The 22,963-nt window shown below is 39.2% G+C and overlaps 2 protein-coding genes and 1 pseudogene across 3 annotated transcripts; all 3 read left to right on the top strand.

Annotated features, from left to right (window-relative positions):
- Window positions 1–14,996, top strand: LOC113671794 (uncharacterized). 2 transcript variants are annotated; one of them, XM_027188048.2, is made up of 11 exons: window positions 1–250; window positions 1,954–2,569; window positions 3,999–4,171; window positions 4,832–4,983; window positions 5,903–8,034; window positions 8,195–8,362; window positions 8,723–8,863; window positions 9,506–9,662; window positions 10,286–10,503; window positions 11,171–12,246; window positions 12,745–14,996. In XM_027188048.2, exons 2-11 carry the CDS (start codon window positions 2,020–2,022, stop codon window positions 13,345–13,347), a joined length of 5,370 nt encoding a protein of 1,789 aa, XP_027043849.2. In that variant the 5' UTR covers window positions 1–250; window positions 1,954–2,019; the 3' UTR covers window positions 13,348–14,996. The 2 variants fall into 2 exon arrangements, with proteins under 2 accessions (XP_027043849.2, XP_089070012.1); XM_089213886.1 differs by having other exon boundaries at window positions 146–254.
- A 735-nt stretch (window positions 14,997–15,731) lies between these two features.
- LOC113671795 (E3 ubiquitin-protein ligase TRIM45) lies at window positions 15,732–18,292 on the top strand. The gene has a single exon (XM_027188049.2). It carries the CDS (start codon window positions 15,857–15,859, stop codon window positions 18,065–18,067), a length of 2,211 nt encoding a protein of 736 aa, XP_027043850.2. The 5' UTR covers window positions 15,732–15,856; the 3' UTR covers window positions 18,068–18,292.
- Window positions 18,293–19,035: 743 nt separating this feature from the next.
- Window positions 19,036–21,454, top strand: LOC113671868 (E3 ubiquitin-protein ligase TRIM71-like; annotated as a pseudogene).
- Window positions 21,455–22,963: the final 1,509 nt, after the last annotated feature.

The following is a 22,963-nucleotide window of genomic DNA, read 5'->3' as shown; positions in this document are numbered from 1 at the left end:
TGAAATTGATGATGGAACTTAGAGTTTTAAGAAGGAGTACTTTTTTAGTGAATAACTGTGTAATATTACATCCGCATCCATCCGCCTACGAGAAGCATTATGAAGTGCCCATCATTCCTAGCGTATTTTATTTAGTGCCCGGCCCGCCGTGACACATCACCAAAGTTGCTGTCCCGCCGTCAGGCTTAGAGGATATTATACTCTTTGAGCAAGCTTCGCTTTGGACGGGAAATAGACCGTTCCCTAAAAGGCAGGTATCCAATTGATAATACCAGTTATCCTTGTTATAACCTTCTGTTATGAGGAGAAGTTTTGATTTCAGCCTGCAGGCAAGTTTGATAAGCTCATCAAGAATATGGACGCGTATTGTAGGCAGCCAAGGAGACATCGCTAGTACAACAAGAACGAGATTTTCGATAAGAGTCGTTAACAGCTCGCTTCAAGGTGCCAAAAAAACACTTGTTATCGCCTGGTGTATGAAATATTTCGATTAAGGTACTCCGGTGGTTTTCTTTTCATTATTTCCTTGTTTATATGCCAACAAACCTGAAGACTGCGATATAAGCGTTTCTGTGTTTAGGAATGCGTGTAATGTAGTCACTCATATTTCCGGGCATTAGACTCTCGATTTAAATGCTACGGAGTAAGGCGCATCCTAATCGATCACTTTAAGGTAAGGCCATCAGATGCTTTTCGTAAAGGTTCATTAACTTTTTAATTCGAGGCAAACGAATGGGGGATTTAAAGCTCGCTGCATGGGATATTTTGTGAGCAATTTACCGTTTCAATTTGATCTACAACATTTAGTGCTGTCTGTTTCAAGAATTTAATTTCTTGTGGATGATCCGTAGGTTTCTTCGCTCCATTCTGGCGAGGAAGGTTAAAATTTGACGTAATTGAATTCTTATTTATTGTAAATGAATGCGTGGGAATATTGAGTTATTTCTCCCACGGCAGGAATAGTTACTCTATTGCGGTCACAGGTCATTTAAAACGCTGGCACTTCATATTGATACTGACTAATCAAAACAGACGAAAGGTCATCTACCAAGTCAGATCAATACCAGTGCTATTCAAAAGACGATATAAACAAAACTACAGTGTAATTTTTTAAAATAAAAAAACTCGTACTTAAAAGTGATTACAATAATTATTAAGTGCCTCATTACTTACGCTTGGGCCAAATGTAAATGCTGGCTAATTATAAATAGGTAGTTTTGACTTTCATTTTACAAAATTTAACGATGTGAGGCAGTTTTTTACAGCCTTTCTTTCCGTAATAAGCCTTTACACTGAAAATAAAATTATAGCAAGTCAGATTTGTAAACTGTTCATGTAATGTATGCGCGACCAGCACTTATCATTAGAACTAGAATTTGTGAACCTTTTAATTTAAAGTACAATGTGCATGTCCTCTAAAGGTCACCTAAAGATGTCTGAAAAGATAGAGCCAATTTACCCATTTTCTCATAATTTTCAAACAGTTATCATTAAAGATCCCAAAATATTGCAAAACATCTTCTCTGCAGTGACACAATATAGTACAGAATACAGGGCCATATGCATTTGCCATTATATCTTGGTTTCACAATGGTGTCTGTAATTATGTTATCTTTGGTTGGTAGTCTAAATTAACACAAATAAGGTGGATCTCATTGACCTTTTATTTTGTGTGGTTTTTCTGCCTGTTTTTGATTTAATTTGTATCAGTATTTCAGCACATAAACAGATGGAGTAAAAAGTTTCTGGCACCCACAAATATTAGATACCTGCTTCTTGCTTTCAAGTAATAAATATTATCATTTAGTTAAAGTGAAAGTTCTAAGAGAGGGAGGTCCACAGTGTACTTGTGAGTGATAGCTTGGAAAACTTCCTAAAGTTCTAGACTGGACTTTGTGCCTTCTGTGGAAATATAATTCACTGTTTTCCTTTATGTTTATTTTTCAATAATAGGGACAGTTTTTGCTTGTGCATACAAGTGTCTTGAGTGATGCATTTGGAGCTGTAAGGAAAAAGAAAATGTCTACTGCTGAGTCAGAACAGGATAAACAGCCTTTTAGTGCTATTAATGATGCAGTTCCTTCTGGAAAAGATGAATCAGGTGATCCACCCACAGAAGTGACAAAGAGTACATTTGAAACAGAAACCAAGCCTGTTGACTCAACTGTCACTGAAGCAGAGTCAGCAAAGAATGGTGATGAAGAAAAAACAGAAACTGAAGCACAGAACCCTGAAGTTGTTATTAATGGTGATTTGAGTAAAAGCCATGAAAATGTCTCATCTTTAACTAACGTATCAAATGAAACTAATCAAAAATCTACACAAATCAAAGAGGTTGTCAATGGGGTAGAAACTGGTGATGAAAATTGCACAACAAAGGATGTACAGAATGAAGGGAAACCTGCGGAGACAACTGAACTTGATAAAGGCCAAGAAAAAGTTGAGAATGTTCCAGTGAAAGTGGAAGATGCTGTTCCTGAGAGTAAAAGAGAAGAAGAAGCTGGAGTTAAAGAAAGTGTGGAACAAAATGAAAATCAGCCCTCAGAAGAAAGCACTGTTGCTGTAACAGGTAAAAGCTTATGTTAGTATATTCAACTAATTGCAATACCATTGTCATATGAAAAGTAGAGCAAAAGAATGAAGACAGGCCAAATAGGAAATGTATTAATGTATAAAACTACCCTTTGGCTTAATGCACAGCAGCTGAACAATTTTTCACAGAATTTTCCCAAAAAACTTCATCAAACCTTGTGAGAGATGAGGTGTTATTTCAAGATTACAAGTGATTCCAAAAATTAAAAAAGAGAAATTCCAGAGTATGTATATTTATGTTGGCATTTTTCCCTTTTTTCCTTTTTCTATGACAATGTAACTACAATTAGGTGCCTGGCATACCTTTTACATGTATTAGCATGTATTAGTATGATCAGTTGCCTCAATCCTTTGCCCCCAAAGAGTGACTAGAAGAATCTGTTTTCTCCTAACAATATTAACCCTGAATTACTCTTTAAGATCAGGAGAATAAAGGAATGATCACCAGTTAAAGAAACTCTTGATTGTTAATAAAACAAATTTTGCTTGCCAGCAGCTTAGGAAGTGCCATTATGTGTTTCAAGTGAATCTTGAGTGTATATCACTTTGAGAACTCTTTTTCATACTACCCGCATTTTTTTAAAGAACTTGGTTAAGTCAGAGGGTATCCAAGGATTTCCAGAGATGATCTAAATATTTCCAAAAGACACTCTAAATATTTTCATAGGTGTTTGCAGTGCTCTATCTTTCATAACCAAAGGTTTTGAGGAATTTACAATCAGTTGCCCCAGGGTTTGAAAAAACTTTGTTTCCTTCATACTTTATCAGCTTTATGTTGTGTTCTATATTTTCCCAAAATTTGTCAGTTTAGATTGTGATTGCAAAAATTTGTCTGCAAACCATGAGACATTGGTTAGCAGGTGTAAGCTGGGGAGGGATTGGAGTTTTCAATAATAAGGCTCATCATGCCCAAGGTGTAAGAGGTGACAAGTACACCCACAGATAAAAGTGTCTCAGTTGCAAATATATATAATTATATAGTTGTACATTGTAACACAGGGCAGAAGGTACAAGAGTTTCTGTTAGTATGTACTGTAGATGTACACAACTGCATGAGCTTCCTCTTGCTTTCCTCAGTAAATAAACAAATAGAGATTCATATGTGGGTGTGCGCAGATATGTAATTTTTCTTGGAGTGTTCAACTCAATGCCCTCTTTAGTGAGATATGGACAGGCAACCATGTATTATTTTTTTTTTAGTAGATAAACACCATAGAACTTTCCTGACAAGAAAATTTGATAAATGACTTTGGATTGAGAATGGTGAACTCTTCATCAATCATTCATTAATCTGATAGAGTGGTGTGAAACACTGCAGCTTATATCATTAATATTTTTAACTTACATATATATTGGATGTACAGTACACATGTTAAACTGAATAAAAGATTGTGTCTTTTTGTAAGACCAAGAGGGTGCTGACAGGAAAAGAGCCGTGACCATTGACAATCCAAGTGATATGAAGGAACTGACTGAAAAGAGTGGGGAGTCCACAAAAGATGATACAAATAAGTTATCTGCTCAAGAAAGGTCAAGAACTCTGGGAGATATTGAGGGAAGTGCTTCAACACCTTTTAAGGTAAGAAATTATTTACCCATAAACTGTTCTCTCCATCACCATCTGTACATTTCTGGCCCCAGTTGTTTTACTCATTTACGCCACATCTAAACAACAATCCTAAGAACATAACAAATGCAAGCAACTTAAAGAAACATTTGTTCAAGAGATTCCCAAACATCAATTCAAGTAGCAAACACTTTGGTGTTACAAGGACATTTTAAGATACCTTTTTAGCCTAACTTTTGCTAATTAGCTATTAAAAATATTTTCAACTCTACACATACTTGACTTCTCATGTTGATGTTTTTTTACATTGTATAATTAACTATAAATAGACCCTTTTTCTTTCTTTTCTTTAAACTATGGTACTAGGTCCACCAGTAACTGTGATAGCCATTAAAGTCTATTTATTTGTTTATTGTTTTGTCACTCTGAGAAGTATGCATCATCAGGCTATGAAGGGGTATAACATGCACTGTCAGCCTTTCAGAGCATTTCTTAGAGTGTTATAGTACTAACTCTTGAGAATTAGGTATTAACCCAGTGACATATCTCAGCTTAAATTTTTCTTTATTCTTGTTACCTGTTTGTTTGACTTTGTGTCAAAAGAGGAAATAATATATTGCTCACTTCTCATAGTTAAAGGATCAAATGAATGCTTTTTTTTATTGTGGTTAGGAGGATGTTGCTGCACGATCACAAACAGTCTGGTACACTGATAAAGTGGAAACCAATGGATCAAAAACAGAATGTGATTCAGCTGAGGAGGCAGTTAGTTATTCCACTAGTATTGTAGGAGGAGCGGTTGTTAAAACCCCAATCCAGTCAAAGTAAGTGTGAAGTAAAAAATTTGTGAAAAAAAGACATTTGCATTTACTGTAAACACTCCCACCGGTACATGTAAGTCCTCCTCTTTCTCTAGTAAAACCCTCTTTCCCCCTAATCAAGAACCCTGTTGTAAAAGTAGGTTGGTAGAGTTGTGGTGCAATTTATACTGAAAAAAATGCATGCTGTACATAGTGTGCATTAACTTTTGGCTACAATTCAACAGAGAAATAGTAACTCGCATTTTAAATCCTCAGACAGTATTTTATAATCATAACCTTAAGTAGGATTTTAAGTTTGTAAATAGTGTCTTGTAACCCATTTAGTGGGTTAAAACTTTGTTTGTGGAGTGCAAGTCATGTCCTCAATCTGTAAATTTGATGCTTGCAGAAGCTAGCAAGTCTTGGTTAGAGTAAATTATGTCTTTTGGATTAGAGTGGTTTTTTAAATTTTGTTAACCAAAAAATAGACTACACTATACCTGTACAATCTGAAGAACAAACAATTGCTGGTAAAACTCCACTCAGAATAAATATATAAATATAATATACTTGGCTAAATGATCTGATGAAAGAGGAAATACTATTTACATGTAAGCGTTTGGCCTGCCCTAGTAACTTGGCCTAATTTCCACTCAGTTTGACAAGAAAAGACAAAACATAGAACCAAACGGGCACTTAGAAACACATTCATAGTGAACGAATGGCTAAATGTAAATAGATTAAGAAAGATGGTAAGTTTTGAGCTCGGTGAAGAAATAAAGGAAGATTTTTTTTTCGTCTCTGACTCTCCATGAGGAATCCAACCTTAGACCTTTAGATTCCGTGCTCCGATGCTCTACCACTAAGTGGTGAGCAAGGCCCATTACGAAGTTCATCAGCCAAATGTGCCAAATTCGAACTAACTTCACGAATGTTTTTTCAGCTCGCCAAAAACCCAACACAAGAAGAGGGAAGGAAGTCCTCAGCTCACTTCACCAAAGAAGAGATCAGTCATAGATTCCCTATTTAGACGACGAAAGAAGTCCAAAGGTGATCCGGAGAGCCCCCTCGGGACCGCACCCAATGACAAAGACCCTGCATCTAGTCCTGGTGGTGCTGATGCAGATGCTTCAAAGGACGGTAATGGGTCATTAGAGACAAAGGAAGAGACAGGAGGTGCTCAAAACGTTGATGTCAACCAGGGGGCAGAAGGAGATGTCAAATCTGCCGTGGTGGAAGAGGATGAAGATAGCCATGCTACACCACATCACTCTGAACCAGCGGAAGCAACTACTGTGGTAGAGAAGGAGCAAAGTAATGATGGTATCAATGAAAAAGAAGTTGAAACCACCAAGGAATCGGAGGTAGAGGAAAATCAGGTGGAGTCGCAGGATGCGCAAGAAGTGTCAACACCTGTGGAAGGTGCGGAGGACAATGATGAGACAAACCCTGAAGCCCCCGAGGATAAAGAGCCAGAGGAGTCAGAGGAAATAAAGGACGCTGTCAAGAGAGCTCACACTGACAATCCTGGGGAAGAGGAAACAAGTCCGCCACCTGCAGCAAAGAAAAAGAAAACCATTTTTGGTGGTATCTTTACGAGGCGCAAGAGTAAGAAATTAAAAGGTGAAGACACTAGTTCTCCTGATGAGGCACAAGAGGAGAAAGATGATAAACCAGAGGAGGAGCCTCAAACTGTGGATGATAATACACCGCCAGCTGAAGGAGAAGGAGTAGAGACGCCAGATGATGGAAAAGACCAGTCTCCTCCAACTGAAACGGACGAGGGCACTGCTACCGCACAGCAAGAGGTAACAGTGGATGTGATTACTCCAGCAGTAGATCAAGCTTTAGAAAGTGCTCAAGCGGAGGCAGTAACTGAGGACAAAGATGATGAAAAGACTGAGGGGAAAGAGGAGGATGCTGCTGAGGCGGAGGAGCCAAGTACCAAAGAAGATAATGCACCTGAAAGTAACAAGAAATCTTCAGAGGAATCTTTGCAGTCTGAGGGTGCTGAGACCAAGGTCAAAATAGAGGAGAGAGTGGAGAAACATGTGACTACTCAAGAAAGCCAACCTAAAAAAAAGACTTCCCTTTTTGGTGGGTTTTTGACTCGGCGGAAGAGCAAGAAAACGAAAGGTGTCGATGACGACCCTGCCGTCGAAACATCTCAACAAGAGGATGATAAGGTACAAGAGGATCAAGGGGAAACCACGTCGACCCAACCTGCTGATGATGCCAAACCAGATAGTGCTGAAGTCAAAGAGACGTCAGAGAATGAGCAAGGAAAAATTCCGACACCAGACTCAAGTGATACCACTCCTACTGCAGAGAAAGAAGTTGTAGAACCTGTGATAAGTCCCGCAGCAGATGAATCGGTGGAAAGTACAAACGAAGAAGGTGCTGAGGCTAATAAAGATGATGGTAATGTTGACGCACAGGAGACAAAAGGTGTTGAGATGCAAACTGGAACATCAGCAGATGACGAGAAATCTCCAGAAGATGTAGTACAACCTAAAGAGGCCGAAGCTGTTGATGGGAAGAAGGAAACAGAGGAAAAGGCTGTCACGATTCAAGAAAATCAACCAGAGAAGAAGAAATCGATTCTTGGTGGCCTTTTTTCCCGGCGTAAGAGCAAGAAATTAAAAGATGATAGTTCGAGCCCATCTGACGAAAAAATGCGCGAGAGCGACAGCGACAAAGTAGAAGAACACAAAGATGACGGTGCGTCAACACTACCTGCAGTTGACACCTCACCCCACGCAGAGGAAGAAGGGAAGACAGTGGAGAGCGAGACAGAGCAAAATGCGGCGCCCGAAGCAAGTGACGCCATTGTTGCTACCCAGAATGAAGTAGCGGAAGATATGATCAATCCTACAGCAGATCAAGCTATAGAAAGTGCCCCGGAAGAGGCTACAGAGAAGGAGAAAGTTCATGAAGAGAGTAGAAGGCAGGAATCAGTGGCGGCAGAAGAGAGTGAGACAAGTAATAAAGAAGTGGAAGCTGTAGTGGCTGTGGAGGTTCAGAAATCTGCAGAAAGTGAGAGCGGAGTAGAAAATGATAAAGCTACAGTAGACGGTAAGGAAATTGGTGATGGATTCTTGTAGTATACTTTTCCGTCACCAATTTAAGATGATAAAATCCTATTATATTATATACACTTTGTTGCGTCAGGTTTACTGAAATCAACCTGGGGTACATACGTTAGTTTCATACAGCGGATACCTTTCTTTTGCAGCTTTAACCGAGCCCACAGTAGAAAAGGTGACTTCGCCCGAAGGGAAAGAAGCCCAGGACAACGCAGATACAGCATCAAAGGAGCGAGAGGCACTCATGAAAGGTTCATACAGCCCTAAGACCCGCCGCATGCAGATGAGGATAAGTTATGCTGAGACGGTTGGAGAAAGTAAGCGATCGTTTACTGTCCTGGGTTTGTTAAGTCTGAACACCCTTACATCAGTATTCATATTCTCCATAAGCAATAACGCAATTTTGGGCCGAAATCATACTTTTAATTTCAAATCAAACTCGCAGTTAGCGCTCGTTCGATTTTAAAACTACACGTATCATTTCAGACCAAATTGTACTTCAGTCAGTTCAATTACCATCATGAAAACAAGCACGTGGACATCGTAACCAATGTATTTTCAATGGTAGGGTTTTCTTGTCTTATTTATTGGACGCGTGTGATTATGTTTAGCCTCCGGACTGGGTTCCATAACACAAGGGTCTTACTGATGATTTTCACTGTTGTGTGCCCTAACAGGTGGTCGAGAGGTCGAGCTAATTGGTACACCAGAACGAGATGCTGAATCTCCTATTCAGAATAATAAAACACCTCCAGACCAGCGGGTATCGTGCCGGGCTCTTGGAGAAGTTGACCACGAAGGATGGTTGGCAAAGAAAGGTAAGAGAAATACTGAAGCAAAACTCCTAGTCGTGTCACGTAAGATAAGCTACAGCGATGTTGGTCAGTAGGCTTTAAAACTAACTTTACTTTTACTTCTAATCTTACCTAATAGAAGAGAGAGAAAGGGACTCAAGGAAAACTTATGGAATAACCCGATACTACAAACTAGTCAATACCAGAGTATTATTAATTGTAAACAGCAGCCAGTTGAAGCGCTCACCTCCTACTTCTTCTTCCTCTTTGGTATTCTCTTTATTTTCTTGCTCAGTCAGGTGGGGCGGGAATTGATTAATGAAGGGTTAATGAAGGGTGCGATCAGAAATTTGCGCTTCAGGGTTAAAACGCGCTGTGCGTCGCGTCGCGCAATTTTTCCTCTTGGACGCGCTTTCCAACATTTGCCGCACCATACTTAAACGCCTCTTACGCTAGCCATAGTCCCCAAATGGAAATGTTACTGGAGGAATTTTAGTAGAACGTGTTTGTTGTAAATCGGCTGTTACTTGCCTTTATGATAGAGCTTAAACTGTTTTATCTTGAAAGTGATGTTAGGAATTACCTGCAACAATTTTCTTTTATAAAATCTTAGGTAGAAAACAGGTAATTCTAGTCAGGGGTCTCATTACCATCAAATTTTTGTAGGAGGTCCTCTCTTCTTCTCGAGCTGGAAGCGTAAATGGGTGGTGTTGAAGGAAGGGAAACTGTATTACTTCAAAACTTCTTTCGACCCTGAGGCCAGTGGAATTATAAACATGCAGGGAACAACTGTGGCTCCAGCCCCTGAAACTAAAAAGAGCTTGTAAGTATGCATACTCAGAAAAACACCCCGTGCGTGTATGCGCACACTGGAGGTCGGTTTTTGCGATTAATGTCGTAGAACAGAGCTGACTGAAACATCGATAGGATTCGTATCAGTCACTTGACCTGAAGGCCCACGAACTGGTAGTTAAGAAAACGAAACTACATTTGGCTTCTGTCGGCGACGTTTATGCAAACCTTTGATGATAGTTTTTTGATTGCATTATGCCTTAACAGATCAAACAAAAGGATTCTGATTTTTTTTTAATTGTAATTGATTTTTTTCTTTTATTACCTAACATTTGTCAGATAAAATCTATTTTCGAGTCGATGCTTCTCTGGCAAAGAAATCACGTTTAAAGATTTTCGTGTTTGTTTGCTTGTTTCTATTTTAAAAAGTTAGTTGATCAGTCAGTGAGCCGTCAGCGTGCCGTGTAGGCAGTCCATTAGTTGGTCACCCGTTTGTTTTGATGAGTTACTGCATGCCCCCCCCCCCCTCCCCCCCCCCAAAAAAAACTACTTTGGTTGAGTTGTTCAGGGATATTTGGTTCATTAGAAGTCATTACTTTTACAGGTGTATTTCATTTTTTTACAACTTTGCACACAAATGCTTCTTCCTTCCAGTTGTTTCAAATGTGAGCACCCGGGTCCCAAACCTCACGTGTTCCTGTTTATGGCAGAGAGTAAAGAAGACATGGAAAGATGGCTGTCTGTGTTGACGGCTGCTTCAAAAGGAGAAGCAATACCAAAAACTAAGCAGCATCTGGCGGTCAAGGAGGAAGCAGTCATGCGCAAGAAGTCAGGATCAATCAGTTCAGCGCAGAGAACGAGTTCTGTACTTGGTTAGTATTGGACAGAAAGAAAGTAATGAATAGTGTGGATCAATGTTAGTATCTGAGAAACTGCGCATCTACCCTCCTCTAGGGTTAGGGGAGGGTAGGTGCGCGGTTGCATAGATACTGACATTAATCCAGTGTAACAAACACAGAGATATGATAATGATAATGGTAACTGAGAATGACGATAATGATGATGATGTTAATAATAGTGGTGAAGATAACCATTCCGTTTAAGAAGTTACTTTTGTATCAAAACATCGTTTGTTCAGGTTTACAAAAGTAATCACAGGGGCCAGTGAAAACGAAGGAAACTATCACAAATCATGAGCCAATAAGAACACAAAATAAATTGTGGTTAATGGTCTTAAATGCGCCAAAAACACAATCGGCAGGCGCTGCTTAGGACAGCAATGAGCTGCGCAGTCCTCAAATTACAGTGAATAAGGCTGTTCGAAGCTTGAGTACGTAAAACACAGAGTTTAGTTTCATCTTTTCTTGGTTGACGTTTTGCTTTAAATGATATCATAAGGTAAATTTTAATATCCCTCTTATACTCTCATTCTAAAAAGATTGTTTACCTGAAGCAGATGTGATAAATTCATATTTATATAATCGAAATAATTTTTGTCGTTTAGTTTAAAATAAATCCTTTTCTGATCTTACTTTGCAGCTTATGGAGGGCGTCATAGCCTGATAGTAGATGAAGAAGACTCAAACGCTCTCAGGGGGAGGTCTAATCCAGGCTCTTTCTCAAAAGTACCGCAAGTGACAGAGACAGAGGAGAAAAAGGACACAAACTCTGAACCTGTTGAAACAGAGCCGATACAGAATGGCACGGAGCCAGTTACCGAACTCTCAGAGGACAAGCAAAAAGACACGAGCGAAAGTGGAGAAAGTCAATCAACTGAAAAACCAGAAGCTTCCGCGGACGAAGTAGTGGTAAGTGGCGAGCAGGTAGTCTTAGAGTCTGCACCACCTGTTGAAGTGTCTCCTGAAAAAGACACACCGCCCGCGGAGGGATTGGGCGATGCTGCCTCGACTGAAGCTTCGCCTGAAGAGGAGAAGCGAGACGAAGAAGCCGTCGACGCAGCGGAGAAGAAAGAACCTGAGGGTACTCAACCCGAACAAGAATCAGTGGGATCAGCAGTTGACACAACGGACGGGGACAGTAGCGTTATTACGACAGAGAGCTCCGTTACTGTAATAGAGACAGTAAAAACAACCTCAGTAGTCTCTGAGAAAGTTGAAACTGTAGTGTCAGTGATTAAAACAGAGGGAGCAGAAGTTACTCATTCTGAGCATCAAACGGAAACAGTAGAGGTGAAGCAGGAGATCATGGAAGATGTCTTTGAAACTAGCCCGACGGAACCTGACGCCAGCGAACCAGTGTCCCCATCAAGCACCAAATGGTACTTCACTTTGAACAGGCAGGAAACATGGTCTGTAGCAACCGAGACTGAAGAAAAGAAACCTCCGGTACGCATCAAGTCTTCCAGCTCGGCTAGCGACAAAGGATCGATTAGGAGCGACAGAGCATCGATCAAGAGCGACCAAGGGTCAGTCAAGTCTTCTTCGGAAGATGATCAGCTTTTGGCCATGTGTCGAAATATAAAAAAAGCGCGACTGTCGATAGTAGGCGACCCGATGAGGGAGGGTCCGGACAGACTTCGGGCGTGGTCAACTGTGAAGGATAATTCAGAGGAACAGCAATTTGTCAGACTCAAGACTTTGGAAAGAACTCTCAAGGTGGGTTTCAATATTTGTAATCTTCTCTAATAACCCTTTAACTTTCCAATCTGATTCGTCCTATTTTTGTGCCTGCCATAAATCTTCTTGTGCTTAAGGACTTTTTCTTTTTCGTGGCGTGTTTTCTGGTTAATTTATTGGTATTGAAAGGAATCGCGTGTCAATGACTTACAAGAATAAAAGGGTCAAACAAATGTAAGACCCAGCTGAGGTGTTATATTCATTTGAAATTCCACCCAGAAACGATGACAGTAGAGTGATTTTTTTGGCGTTAACTCTTATTCCTTAAGAGTTAGAAAATGCGCGGCGACGTTTTTGAGTTTATATATATATGCAAACGTGAAAAAATAATTCCAAGTCAGCGTGTAGAGTGGTATGTTGCCAGCACCAATCAGATCGCCCCATTTCTTGTAGGACAGAAAAAAAGAAAAGCAAACTCAGCCCAGACGATTTATTGATTCAATGTGAAGCTCTTTTTCCTTTTTTTTTTTCTTGTAGGACAAAGAAAAGCATCTCTCAGAGCTTGAAGAGTTATTGACCCAACCGGAAATAAACCGAGACTCCATATACGCATGGAAGCTACGCTATTCAGATTTGGTAGAAGAGCTGTTCCCTATGGAGAATGAAGAAGATGGAGGGGAGAAAGCCAAAGATACTGAGAGTGGAGCGGAGGGTGAAACGGAAGAGCCAAAGAAGGAAGATGATGAAGTAAAACCTAAAGATGTGGAAGAAATAGAGAAGGTGGTTAAGGAAGGAGAAGGAAAGAAATCAGAAGAAGAAGCCGTCACTTGCTCGGAGAAAAACCAAGAAAATGTGGATTCGAAAAAAGAGTCTTGTGAGGGAGAACAAGAGCAACAGTCGAGCGATGGACGGGAGGACACAGAAGACAATGAAAATGACAGTGAGAGAGCTAGCGTCCATCAAACTGAAGTTAAAGGTGCACTGCTGTCAGACTCGGAACAAAAATTGAATGAAGCAGGAACTGAACAGGAAAAGCTGCACCAAGAGAAAGAGATTTCAACCGAAGGGAAGCCCTCTGACGGTAAAGAAGAAGCCGGAGAAAAAAAGAGTAACAGAGCAACGGATGATACTCATCTTTGATTCGAGAGAAGAGGCAACACCACAGGACAATGTCAGTGTGTATGGTGCGAAAAGGTAACCGTGTCAAACAATGGAGAGGAGTCAACGAACTTCTCACATTTAGGCAATTAATAATCCCAGCGTCATATTTATGTTAGATGGGAAAAATCGAGAGAATTACAAGAGGGCTCATAACAATGAGAATTAAGGAACATTATTCAGACGGCTCAGAATTTCATACTAATCTTGCGCAGCTCTTATTTCAAGAGCTTATCCTTATTCATTCCTTGAAATTACTTAAATGGCGATCATTTAGTTAATTATTAAGTTGCCTGCACTTCAAGCCGTGAGAAAAGTTTTTTTCGATTGGCCTAAAATTGTTGCAATAACTGTGAAACTCAGAACATCGTGTACAACAGAATGATCAGAGAGTGTTTAAATTACTCTTCAAAGCAAAAGTCAGTCGCAAGAAAAATATTCCGCAATCAGAAATTATTCCCAATTGATAGAATTGAAGCTTTCTTACGTTTACTGAATTTTAATTGCGATCGAATCAAATCGTCCGTGTGCGCGGTTTTCTGAGTTTCGCACGAAGCACGCAATTAACGATACTGTTTAATAAGCATCACGCAATCGATGATTGCGTGACGGTAATGATTCATGAAAGCTCCTCTATCTAAGTCGTGTTCGCCACCTTTCAATGAGTCGTTGTTGACTCAAAATCTATGCTGTTACTTTAATTTTCAAAATATGTGAATGGCAGAGCTCAGGTAAATTTTATATTATGGCGCTGAAGCAAATCTTGTAGCATATCAATTCAAATTATTTTATACGACATAAATGGAATCTAATTAAGAGAGGTTGGCTAACGTTTTGTAGGCGCAAAGTTTTTCTGCTGATGTGACAAAATTTGTGCGCTTCTTTTGACTAAAAAAGAGAAAAAACAATACGGGATGTGAAAAGCGAAACCTCTTGGAAAAGGTTCCAGTATAAGGGTTAAAAAAAAAATGAGAATTGAATATTATTAAAATTATGGCATCAAAGGCTGCCTCCCATGTTGGGTCACAGTATTTCTATCCTAACATGGTCACTGGTAAAGTTTATATTATACTTTTAGTTGTTGTTGATTTTTTTTTTCTTTCATTTTCAAAATGACCGTTCAATTTTACGAGACGATCAACCTTCATGTCTACCAAATGCTATGTTTATGTTCTCGGTGAAATGCTTTTGCCACCTTTTCGAGGGATAGAACTGAAAACTCAGACGCCGCAATGACTGAAATAAGAAAAGAGTTCTCAGCGAAAAAAACGCATCCTTTTGCCTCAGTAGTTACCAAGTGACCTAAATGAGAATTTCTCAAGAGGGAAAAAAAAGCGAGCTTCCGAGAACTGAATATATCTTACTTCTTTTTCGTACTCAAATCGACATGTACGTATCCAACTGAATTAAAGAACAAAATGGTCATTATCTACCTACAATAGCGTTGCGAGTGTGGTAGTTCATACACTAGATTAAGCTTGGATTATACAAACTGCAACAAACCCACCTCATCGTATTTTATATGCGTGAGTTAAGACTTTTTTATTAAAAGTCAGCTTAGGTGTGTCACCTCTTAAATGGTACCGACAGTTGTGTTAATTCAATAAAGAAAGAAATATTTAGCATCGCAATTTCACTATCGGCTTTTTCACTAAGTTTTCTTCCTCTTTATCCTCCATTGTTCCACAATATACCTTCACAAGCCAATTGAAAAAACTGAATTTAAAAAAGAAATATCGAAATTAAGCTTTTCGCCCGTACAAGAAGTTATTGCTGCAGCAAACACTGCTTTTTATGAAGGCTATTTCGACCTAGTTCAAGTTGTAAGCAGGGGGATTTGCAGTGTTCACGAGAAGCCTTTTTTTGTTTGTAGACCCTTACACTAAACATTGCCGTTACACTAGATAACACACCTAGTGTTATGCTATTATGGAACATTTCTACGTATACTGAAGTATTTGTATCACTTTGCGGGGAAAAAATCAACACTCGGTAAAAAAGCGGTGTGCACGAAAGGAGAAGCCGCATTTGAACGTTTTTTGTTTGCTCAAACAGTTAATCAATAAATCAAATGGCAAGAACTCCAAGGAAAGTTTGCTCTTGATCATTTCAGGCTTGAAATGACAAGATAATGTTGCATTGCCGAGAAACTTATTACCCGGGAGTCATGATATGTCAAATTGCGTCCACGTGGTAGATGTGCGGATCGCGTGACTGTTCCCTGGTTTGCGTAATTATTCCTTTTTGCGTGACCACTTTCAGGTCGACATGGTTAACCTCGTTTCAGAGTTGAGGTTGAGCGGCAAGGAGAGATGATCTTTGGAACGAGGTTGTCCCGTGATTAGTGCCTGACTGGTACTTGTGATAGAATTCAAGAGAGCAGGTGAGTCATACACGATCTCACAATGGAGTCATGTGCATAATAAAAATCACGAGACTCTACCTCTGGCAAAATCTCTAAACTAGCGCTTCTTCGCGACAAGATTTTAAAATGGATGTTTCAACTCTGATACAAAACCTTAAGCTAGAATTAACCTGCCCGGTGTGTATTCATCTTTATAAAGAACCCAAACAGTTGCCATGTTTACACATTTTTTGCCTTGAATGCCTGAACGGCTTGGTAAACTCGAATGCTCATCAAGGCCAGATTAAATGTCCTCTCTGCCAGATTGAAGTCGCCGTACCCGATTGTGGCACAATGGAAACTCTGCCAGACTGTTTTTACTTGAAAAATCTACTGGATCTTTTGGTCATCAAAGAATGCAACACATCGGAGGTGACTTGTGGAAACTGCGACGAGAAAAGCGACGAAGTGTCTTACTGTTTTCACTGTAGCAAGTTTTGGTGCAAAGGCTGTTTAAATGGTCATGACATTTTGAAGGAAAACAAAGAACACCGTGTTATCGCATTAAGAGATTTTAAAGAAGAAGATTTCGAAGATGTTGTAAGGCGACCGGCGTTTTGCCAGGAAGACCTTCACGAGAGGAAAGTTCTCAATTTATATTGTAAAATGTGTCAAGTACCTGTTTGCCAGAATTGTGTAACTCTCCAACATAGTACACACGATGTAGAACATTTGGAACTAACTGTACAGGCGGTGAAGAACAATATTGATTGTAAACTCGACTCTGCGAAGAAATCATGTCGGAGATTTTCAGATTATATAAGAGAACTAGATGAAAAATTTAGTCTGACAGATCGGCGGCGCCAACTTGTCAAAGGAAAGATTCAGGAAACCTTCAAGTCTTTAATCGTCACTCTACAGGAACAAGAACGTGATCTAGTGACCCAACTGGAAGAACAGAGCAACGAAACACAAGAAGACCTCATGAAACACAAACGTGAATTTCAAGAAAAATTGAGCAAGAGCGAGAAAGCGATCGTGCATATTGAACGCCTCGTTGAACGTAGCACAGAAGCAGAACTTGTAACAACGAAAACAGTTATAGATGAGCTTTTTCAGCAACTTGGACAGCCACAAGAGATTCAGCCTCCAGTCATTGAAAAGAAGAGTTTAACCGTCTTCTTGAAAAACCACGAAGTCATTAAAGGACTTCAGAAGTCGGGAATTGGTCACCTATATACCACTACAACTGAAACAGACGTAAAGCAGTGTTTGGTTCGTGGTGGTGACGAAGTTACCGCGGGACTGGAGACAAAGTTTGAAGTGATTACGAGAAATTCTGCCGGGGAACAGTTCTACTCCTCTGCGGATGACATTGCTGTTGAAATTATGGGCACACAAAGCAGGAAACCTGTAGCTGAATTAAACGTCGTGAACAAGAATGATGGAAGGTACGAAATTTCCATCATTCCAAGTAAAGCTGGAAAGCATGTGTTATCTGTTGGCATCAACGGAGAAACTATCAGAGATCTTCCTCCCATACACATCAAAGAACGCACTTTCAAGCCTATGGTACATTTTGGAGAACAAAGTATAGATGAAAAAAAATTGAACTCCCCCTGGGGAGTGACTGTAAATAACTCAAACGATATCTTTGTTACCGACATGGACAATAATCGAGTACTAGTGTTCAATGACGAAGGGAACTTCGTCAGATCGTTTGGAGAAAATTTGCTTGAGGAACCAACAGGGATAAGCATTAACAATAATGGTGGGATTTTTGTCGCAAACAGAACAAGTAACAAAATATTGCTTCTTGATCCAGACGGGGATTATGTCTCAACTGTCATCAGTGAAGGCTCACTGAAAGATCCCCGCGGGATATCCCTTGATTCCCAAGGTCACCTTATTGTGTGTGATTCGGGAAATAAGTGCGTTAAAATCGTCTCCGTTCAAGGAGAAGTCTTAAGTACTTTCGGAGAGGGTTGTTTTCGGATGCCTTTTGACTGTGTGTGTTATGAGGACAAAATCTTTGTGTCTGACCGTGAGGGTCACATGATCAAGGTTTACAGTAAGGATGGAAAACTTTCGCATGAATTTGGTGGGCGTGGGACTCGGGACGGGGAACTGTACCACCCTACGGGACTAGCAGTAGACAAAACAGGACACCTCTTGGTCTGTTCCGAGCATAGTCATAAAGTACAGATGTTTACTTTCGAGGGCACATTTGTTTCAAAATTTGGTACGTCTGGAAAAGATTTAGGACAACTTGGTCGACCCACTTCTATATCTCTACTCAAAAGCGGTCATATCGTTGTTTGCGAGTTCGGAAACGATCGCTTACAAATTTTTTCGTAAGACTTAAAGAAATGTTTCAGGAACAAATCTCCTGTACCTATTTATTTTTTTTCTACTTTTAAATTTGACAGGCATGATCATCCTTTTTTGTAACTTAAACATTTTTATGATATTAGAGATCATTTAATCTAAACCAGGAGATACCGTTCGCTCTGCGTTAAACTAGAACAACGAGGTGCACTTGATGTAAAATAGCATGAATTAAAGTTAAATTGTTTCCTCTTATTCAGTGTTGATTGGCCGTGCGTCTAAGGCGAGATCTTGAGTGACACGCGCGATTCTTGCTTGTACGTGCGAGACTAAATCACTCGCGCCGCGATTTAGCAAGCGCCCGCAAAACGATTAACGTCACGATCAAAGGGTCACAATGGGTTGATGGTTTTTACGGTTAACGGTTAACTTTCTTCCTCTGTGATTAAAAGAAAAAATTTACGGTTTACTATTTTTTTACTACTAACGGTTAAATTTTATGAATTTTTATGCTAGCGGCTAGATTTTTTGGCTGTTTTACGGCAAACGGTTGACCTCATTGAGACCCTCGATCAATTGTAAAACGTCCTATATCTCCTTCAGGAAGGTCTCAGCTTCTACCGTCAAAAAATTAATTCAATCATGAGATATTCTGTCACCAAAATGAGCTTATTTTCCACGGATTTTTTTCCTGGATCATTTTAAGTTTGAGCGTGAGAAAGTAAATATACTTTGAGCTGAATTTGATGGGCGGTTTAGATTTTATGTTATGGAACTGATCAAACATTGAGGTGAATTTTATAAAAAAAAAGGTTAAGATATTACTATATGGAACTTACAAGTTAAGATTCCCTTGATTAATAAAAGATTCAATCGAATAAAATCAGTAAAACATTAAGTTCGCGTGACCAATAACTGGTTCGCGTGATGCGTAGACTAAAAGCAGCCAATCAAAAACGAGATGGGCTAATAATAGTCTTCGTTTCTAGGAAAAACGCTCCCTAAAATTCTGAAAACCATTTAAATAAACATCCTTTCGTACGACCTGAAATTCTTGCTTCATCCCAGTCGTTTAAAAATGGATGTTCCAGCTCTAATGCACAACCTAAGGGAAGAGGTAACCTGTTCTGTTTGTATACACTTGTTTAAGGAACCAAAGCAGCTGCCATGTTTACACATTTTCTGTCTTGAATGTCTGAACGGCTTGGCAAGGACGAATGCTCGCCAAGGCAAGATTAAATGTCCTATCTGCCAGATTGAAGTCGCTGTACCCGATTGTGGCACAATGGAAACTCTACCCGACTGTTTCTACTTGAAAAATCTACTGGATATTCTGGCCATCAAAGAGTGCAACACATCAAAGGTGACATGTGGAAACTGCGACAAGAAAAGCAACGAAGCATCTTATTGTTTTCATTGTAGTAAGTTCTGGTGCAAGGAATGTTTGATCGGACATAACATTTTAAAGGAACACAAAGAGCATCGTGTGCTATCCCTCAAAGATTTTCAAGATGAGGACTTTGAAGAAGTCATTAGACGACCAGCATTTTGTTCCAAAGATTTCCACGAGAGAAAAGTGCTGAAGTTTTATTGTAAAGTTTGCCAAGTTCCCGTTTGCAAAAATTGTTTGGCTTTGGAACACTGCAAACATGATGTGGAGCCACTGGAAAAAGTTTTAACTTCTTTTAAGAACAGTATTACGTCCAAGCTTGAAGATGCTCAGAAATTATCCGATACAATTGCAAAACTCGTTCGTGAACGTGAGGAACAGAGTCATCTTCTCGAAATTCACTCCCAAATTATCAAACTACAGGTACAAGAAACGGTCAAAAATCTTATCCAGACTCTGCAAGAACAAGAGCGAGGATTAGTAACCGACGTAGAAAATCAAACTAAGGAAGCACAAGAAAAACTAATGAAAGAAAAAGGAGAACTTCAAGATCATCTGACGAGGACCGAAGAGATCGTTTCACAAGTAACTCGCCTTCTCAAACGGAGCACTGGAGCAGAAATTGTCAGGACAAAAAAATCTGTAGAAGAAATATTTCAAGAGCTCAGTGATCCACTCGAGATTCCATTACCCACAGACAGAAAAATCTTTCAGACTGTATTCTTAAAAAATCAAGAAATTCACGAGAGACTTCATGAAGAGAAACTCGGTCGCTTAGATGAAACTGCAACTGACACAGATCAATGTTCAATACAATTATCTGAAGAAGCAACTGCGGGGTTAGAATCCAAGTTCAAAGTTATCACGCGCAACTCTATGAAACAACAGTACTATTGCCCAGGGGACTATATCACGGCAGAAATCAAGTCAGCTCAGAGTGGAAAAACTGCTGCAGATGTGAGGATCGTTGACGAAAATAATGGCAGCTACACAATTTCGTTTATTCCAGGTGAAGCTGGACAGCATCTAGTAACTGTTATAGTAAATGGTGAAAAGCTGAAGGAGCTTCCACTAATTGACGTAGGAGAACGAACCTTCAAGAGAACTGGATTTATAGAACAAAAACATTTTGGCAGGCCGTGGGGAGTGACTGTTAACAATTTAGATGAGATTTTTGTTACTGATGTAGAAAATAACACAATTTTAGTCTTTAATGAAGATGGACAGTGTATTAGGATCTTTGGACAGAATCAGGTCAATAGGCCCACAGGGATAAGTGTAGACAATGAAGGTAGGATTTATGTGGCTAACAGAGGCAGTAACAAAATATCACGTTTTCATCAAAATGGTGAATTAATTTCAACTACAACCCAAGACAGCTTACTAAGAAATCCTCGGGGAATTTGCCTTGATTCAACGGGCAATCTCGTTGTTTGTGATACCGGGAATAAGTGTGTTAAGTTTTTTTCTCCTGGTGGTAACATTCTTAGGACAGTAGGAGAGGGCTGGTTACAAAAGCCATTTGACTGCCTGTGCTATTAATGACCTCAAAATCTTTGTATCCGATCCAGATGCTCACCTCGTAAAGGTTTACAGTGAAAAGGGGCACTTTTTATACGAATTCGGCAAATATGGTACAAGGGATGGAGAATTTAATCACCCAACTGGACTGGCAGTGGACAAAACAGGTCACCTTTTAGTCTGTTGTGAACATCGTGATGACGTGCAAATATTTACGCTGGATGGACAATTTGCAGGCAAGTTTGCCAGAGAGGAAACGGACCTAAGACAAATTGAACGGCCTACTTCATTAACAGTGTTAAAGAGTGGTCGCATAATTGTTTGCGAGTTTGGAAATCGTCGTTTGCAAATGTATGCGTAACATTTGTGTTCGAAAAAAATAATTTTAATTTATTAGACCACAGAAAAATTCAATTTTCTAACAATCAGTTGTACTTTCCTTGTTTATGACTTAGGGTTTTTTGTATCACAATGGAATTCCCGAACAAATACGTGTATCAAGTGTAAGATTGTAAAAGCGTCAAGTGACTCTGTAGAGGTATAGCATCTCTTCTGGACCCCCTAAAGAATGATCAATCATTGAAAAATTAGATATAGCAAGTAAGAGGTTATTAACTAAGCAACAATCAAATTCTAGTTTTTAGTGATAAAGGGGCAGGTCTCAATGAGCCAAAGAAGATAAGAATGAATATGATGACAGAAGAAGTTTTGTGACGATAACATAGCGTTGCTTTTTTAACCCTTTAACTCCCATAAATGACCAAGACAGAAGTTCTCCTTACAATATCAATACAATATCAACCAGAAGAGATATGAATAAAGAAAAATATCAATTTGGGGATAAGTGGTTGATCCAATACTAAGTTCTCTGAACTAGTATTATAAGAATTGTATGATTGACAGTAAGGAGAATTATAAATTTGATCTGGGAGTTAAAGAGTTAATTCTTCTGGGGAATATGTCTTGATTCCCTGGGATGTCCAGTCATCTGTTATTTGTGAAATAAATGCATTAAGATATTTCTGCTCATGGAAACATTCTTAAGATACCTAATAGTTTCAGATAATTTCAGAGAAGCCTCATGACTGCTGTGTCATGGTGCCAAAATTTTCCTGTCCAATGAAGACCGCCACCTCAGTTAAGTTTTCAGCATAGGGCGGTTTAATTTTATCAGTTCAGCATATATGGTACTAAGACTCCCCACAATACGAGTAATTGAAAGCACAAGTAATCTTACAATTGCACAAGCAGGGCTCAAGACTACTTATTACAAAGCTGAGACAACAATAAAGTAAAATAAATAATTAGTTTTATTTTGTAATATTCATCTATGGATCCCCTTAAATTCGATTACCATTGGAAAGAAATGGAAAGGAACAATTAAAATATTTTATATAGTTATTAATTTGTTACTATTAGTTAGCTTAAAATTAACTCCATTCTTGATATTGAATAAAAATTTTCCAGTACAGACCACTTCCTCAGAACAGAGAACATAGATATTTCATTTACTATGTCAGTTTTCCAATATGTTACCCCCCCCCCTCCAAATTTCCTTCAAGAGTATTACTTTTTAAGTCCTCTTTAACCCTTTTACTCCCAAGAGTGACCGTGACAGAATTTCTCCTTACAATCTCAATACAATATGAAGCAGACAAGTGAGGAGAAAAAAAGAAAAATATAAATTTGGGGATGATAAGTTGATCCAATACCAAATTCTCCAAACTAACATCACAAGAACTGTGTAGCAGACAGTAAGGAGAATAACTAATCGGATCTTGGGAGTTTAAGGCTTAAAAACAAATAAAAACCCTTCCTTAGAAGAAGTTGTCATCCTCAGAATAATCACAAACTGGTTTCTTTGTTTCCTTGCTTGTAAAAATGTGTGTAACTTAGCTATGTCAACTTTAGTAGAAAATACATTTTTTGGACAGTTTTTGTTTTTGCAAATGGCAATTTAATTTAGGGCACTCTTTAGTTGACTGAAACCTAAACCGAAGTGTTGACCATCATCC

This window comes from Pocillopora damicornis, chromosome 8 (assembly GCF_964200805.1).
Source record: "Pocillopora damicornis chromosome 8, jaPocDami1.2, whole genome shotgun sequence".
NCBI lineage: Eukaryota > Metazoa > Cnidaria > Anthozoa > Scleractinia > Pocilloporidae > Pocillopora > Pocillopora damicornis.
The sequence above is the reverse complement of the archived record's forward strand: the minus strand, read 5'-3'. Positions and strand labels throughout refer to the sequence as shown.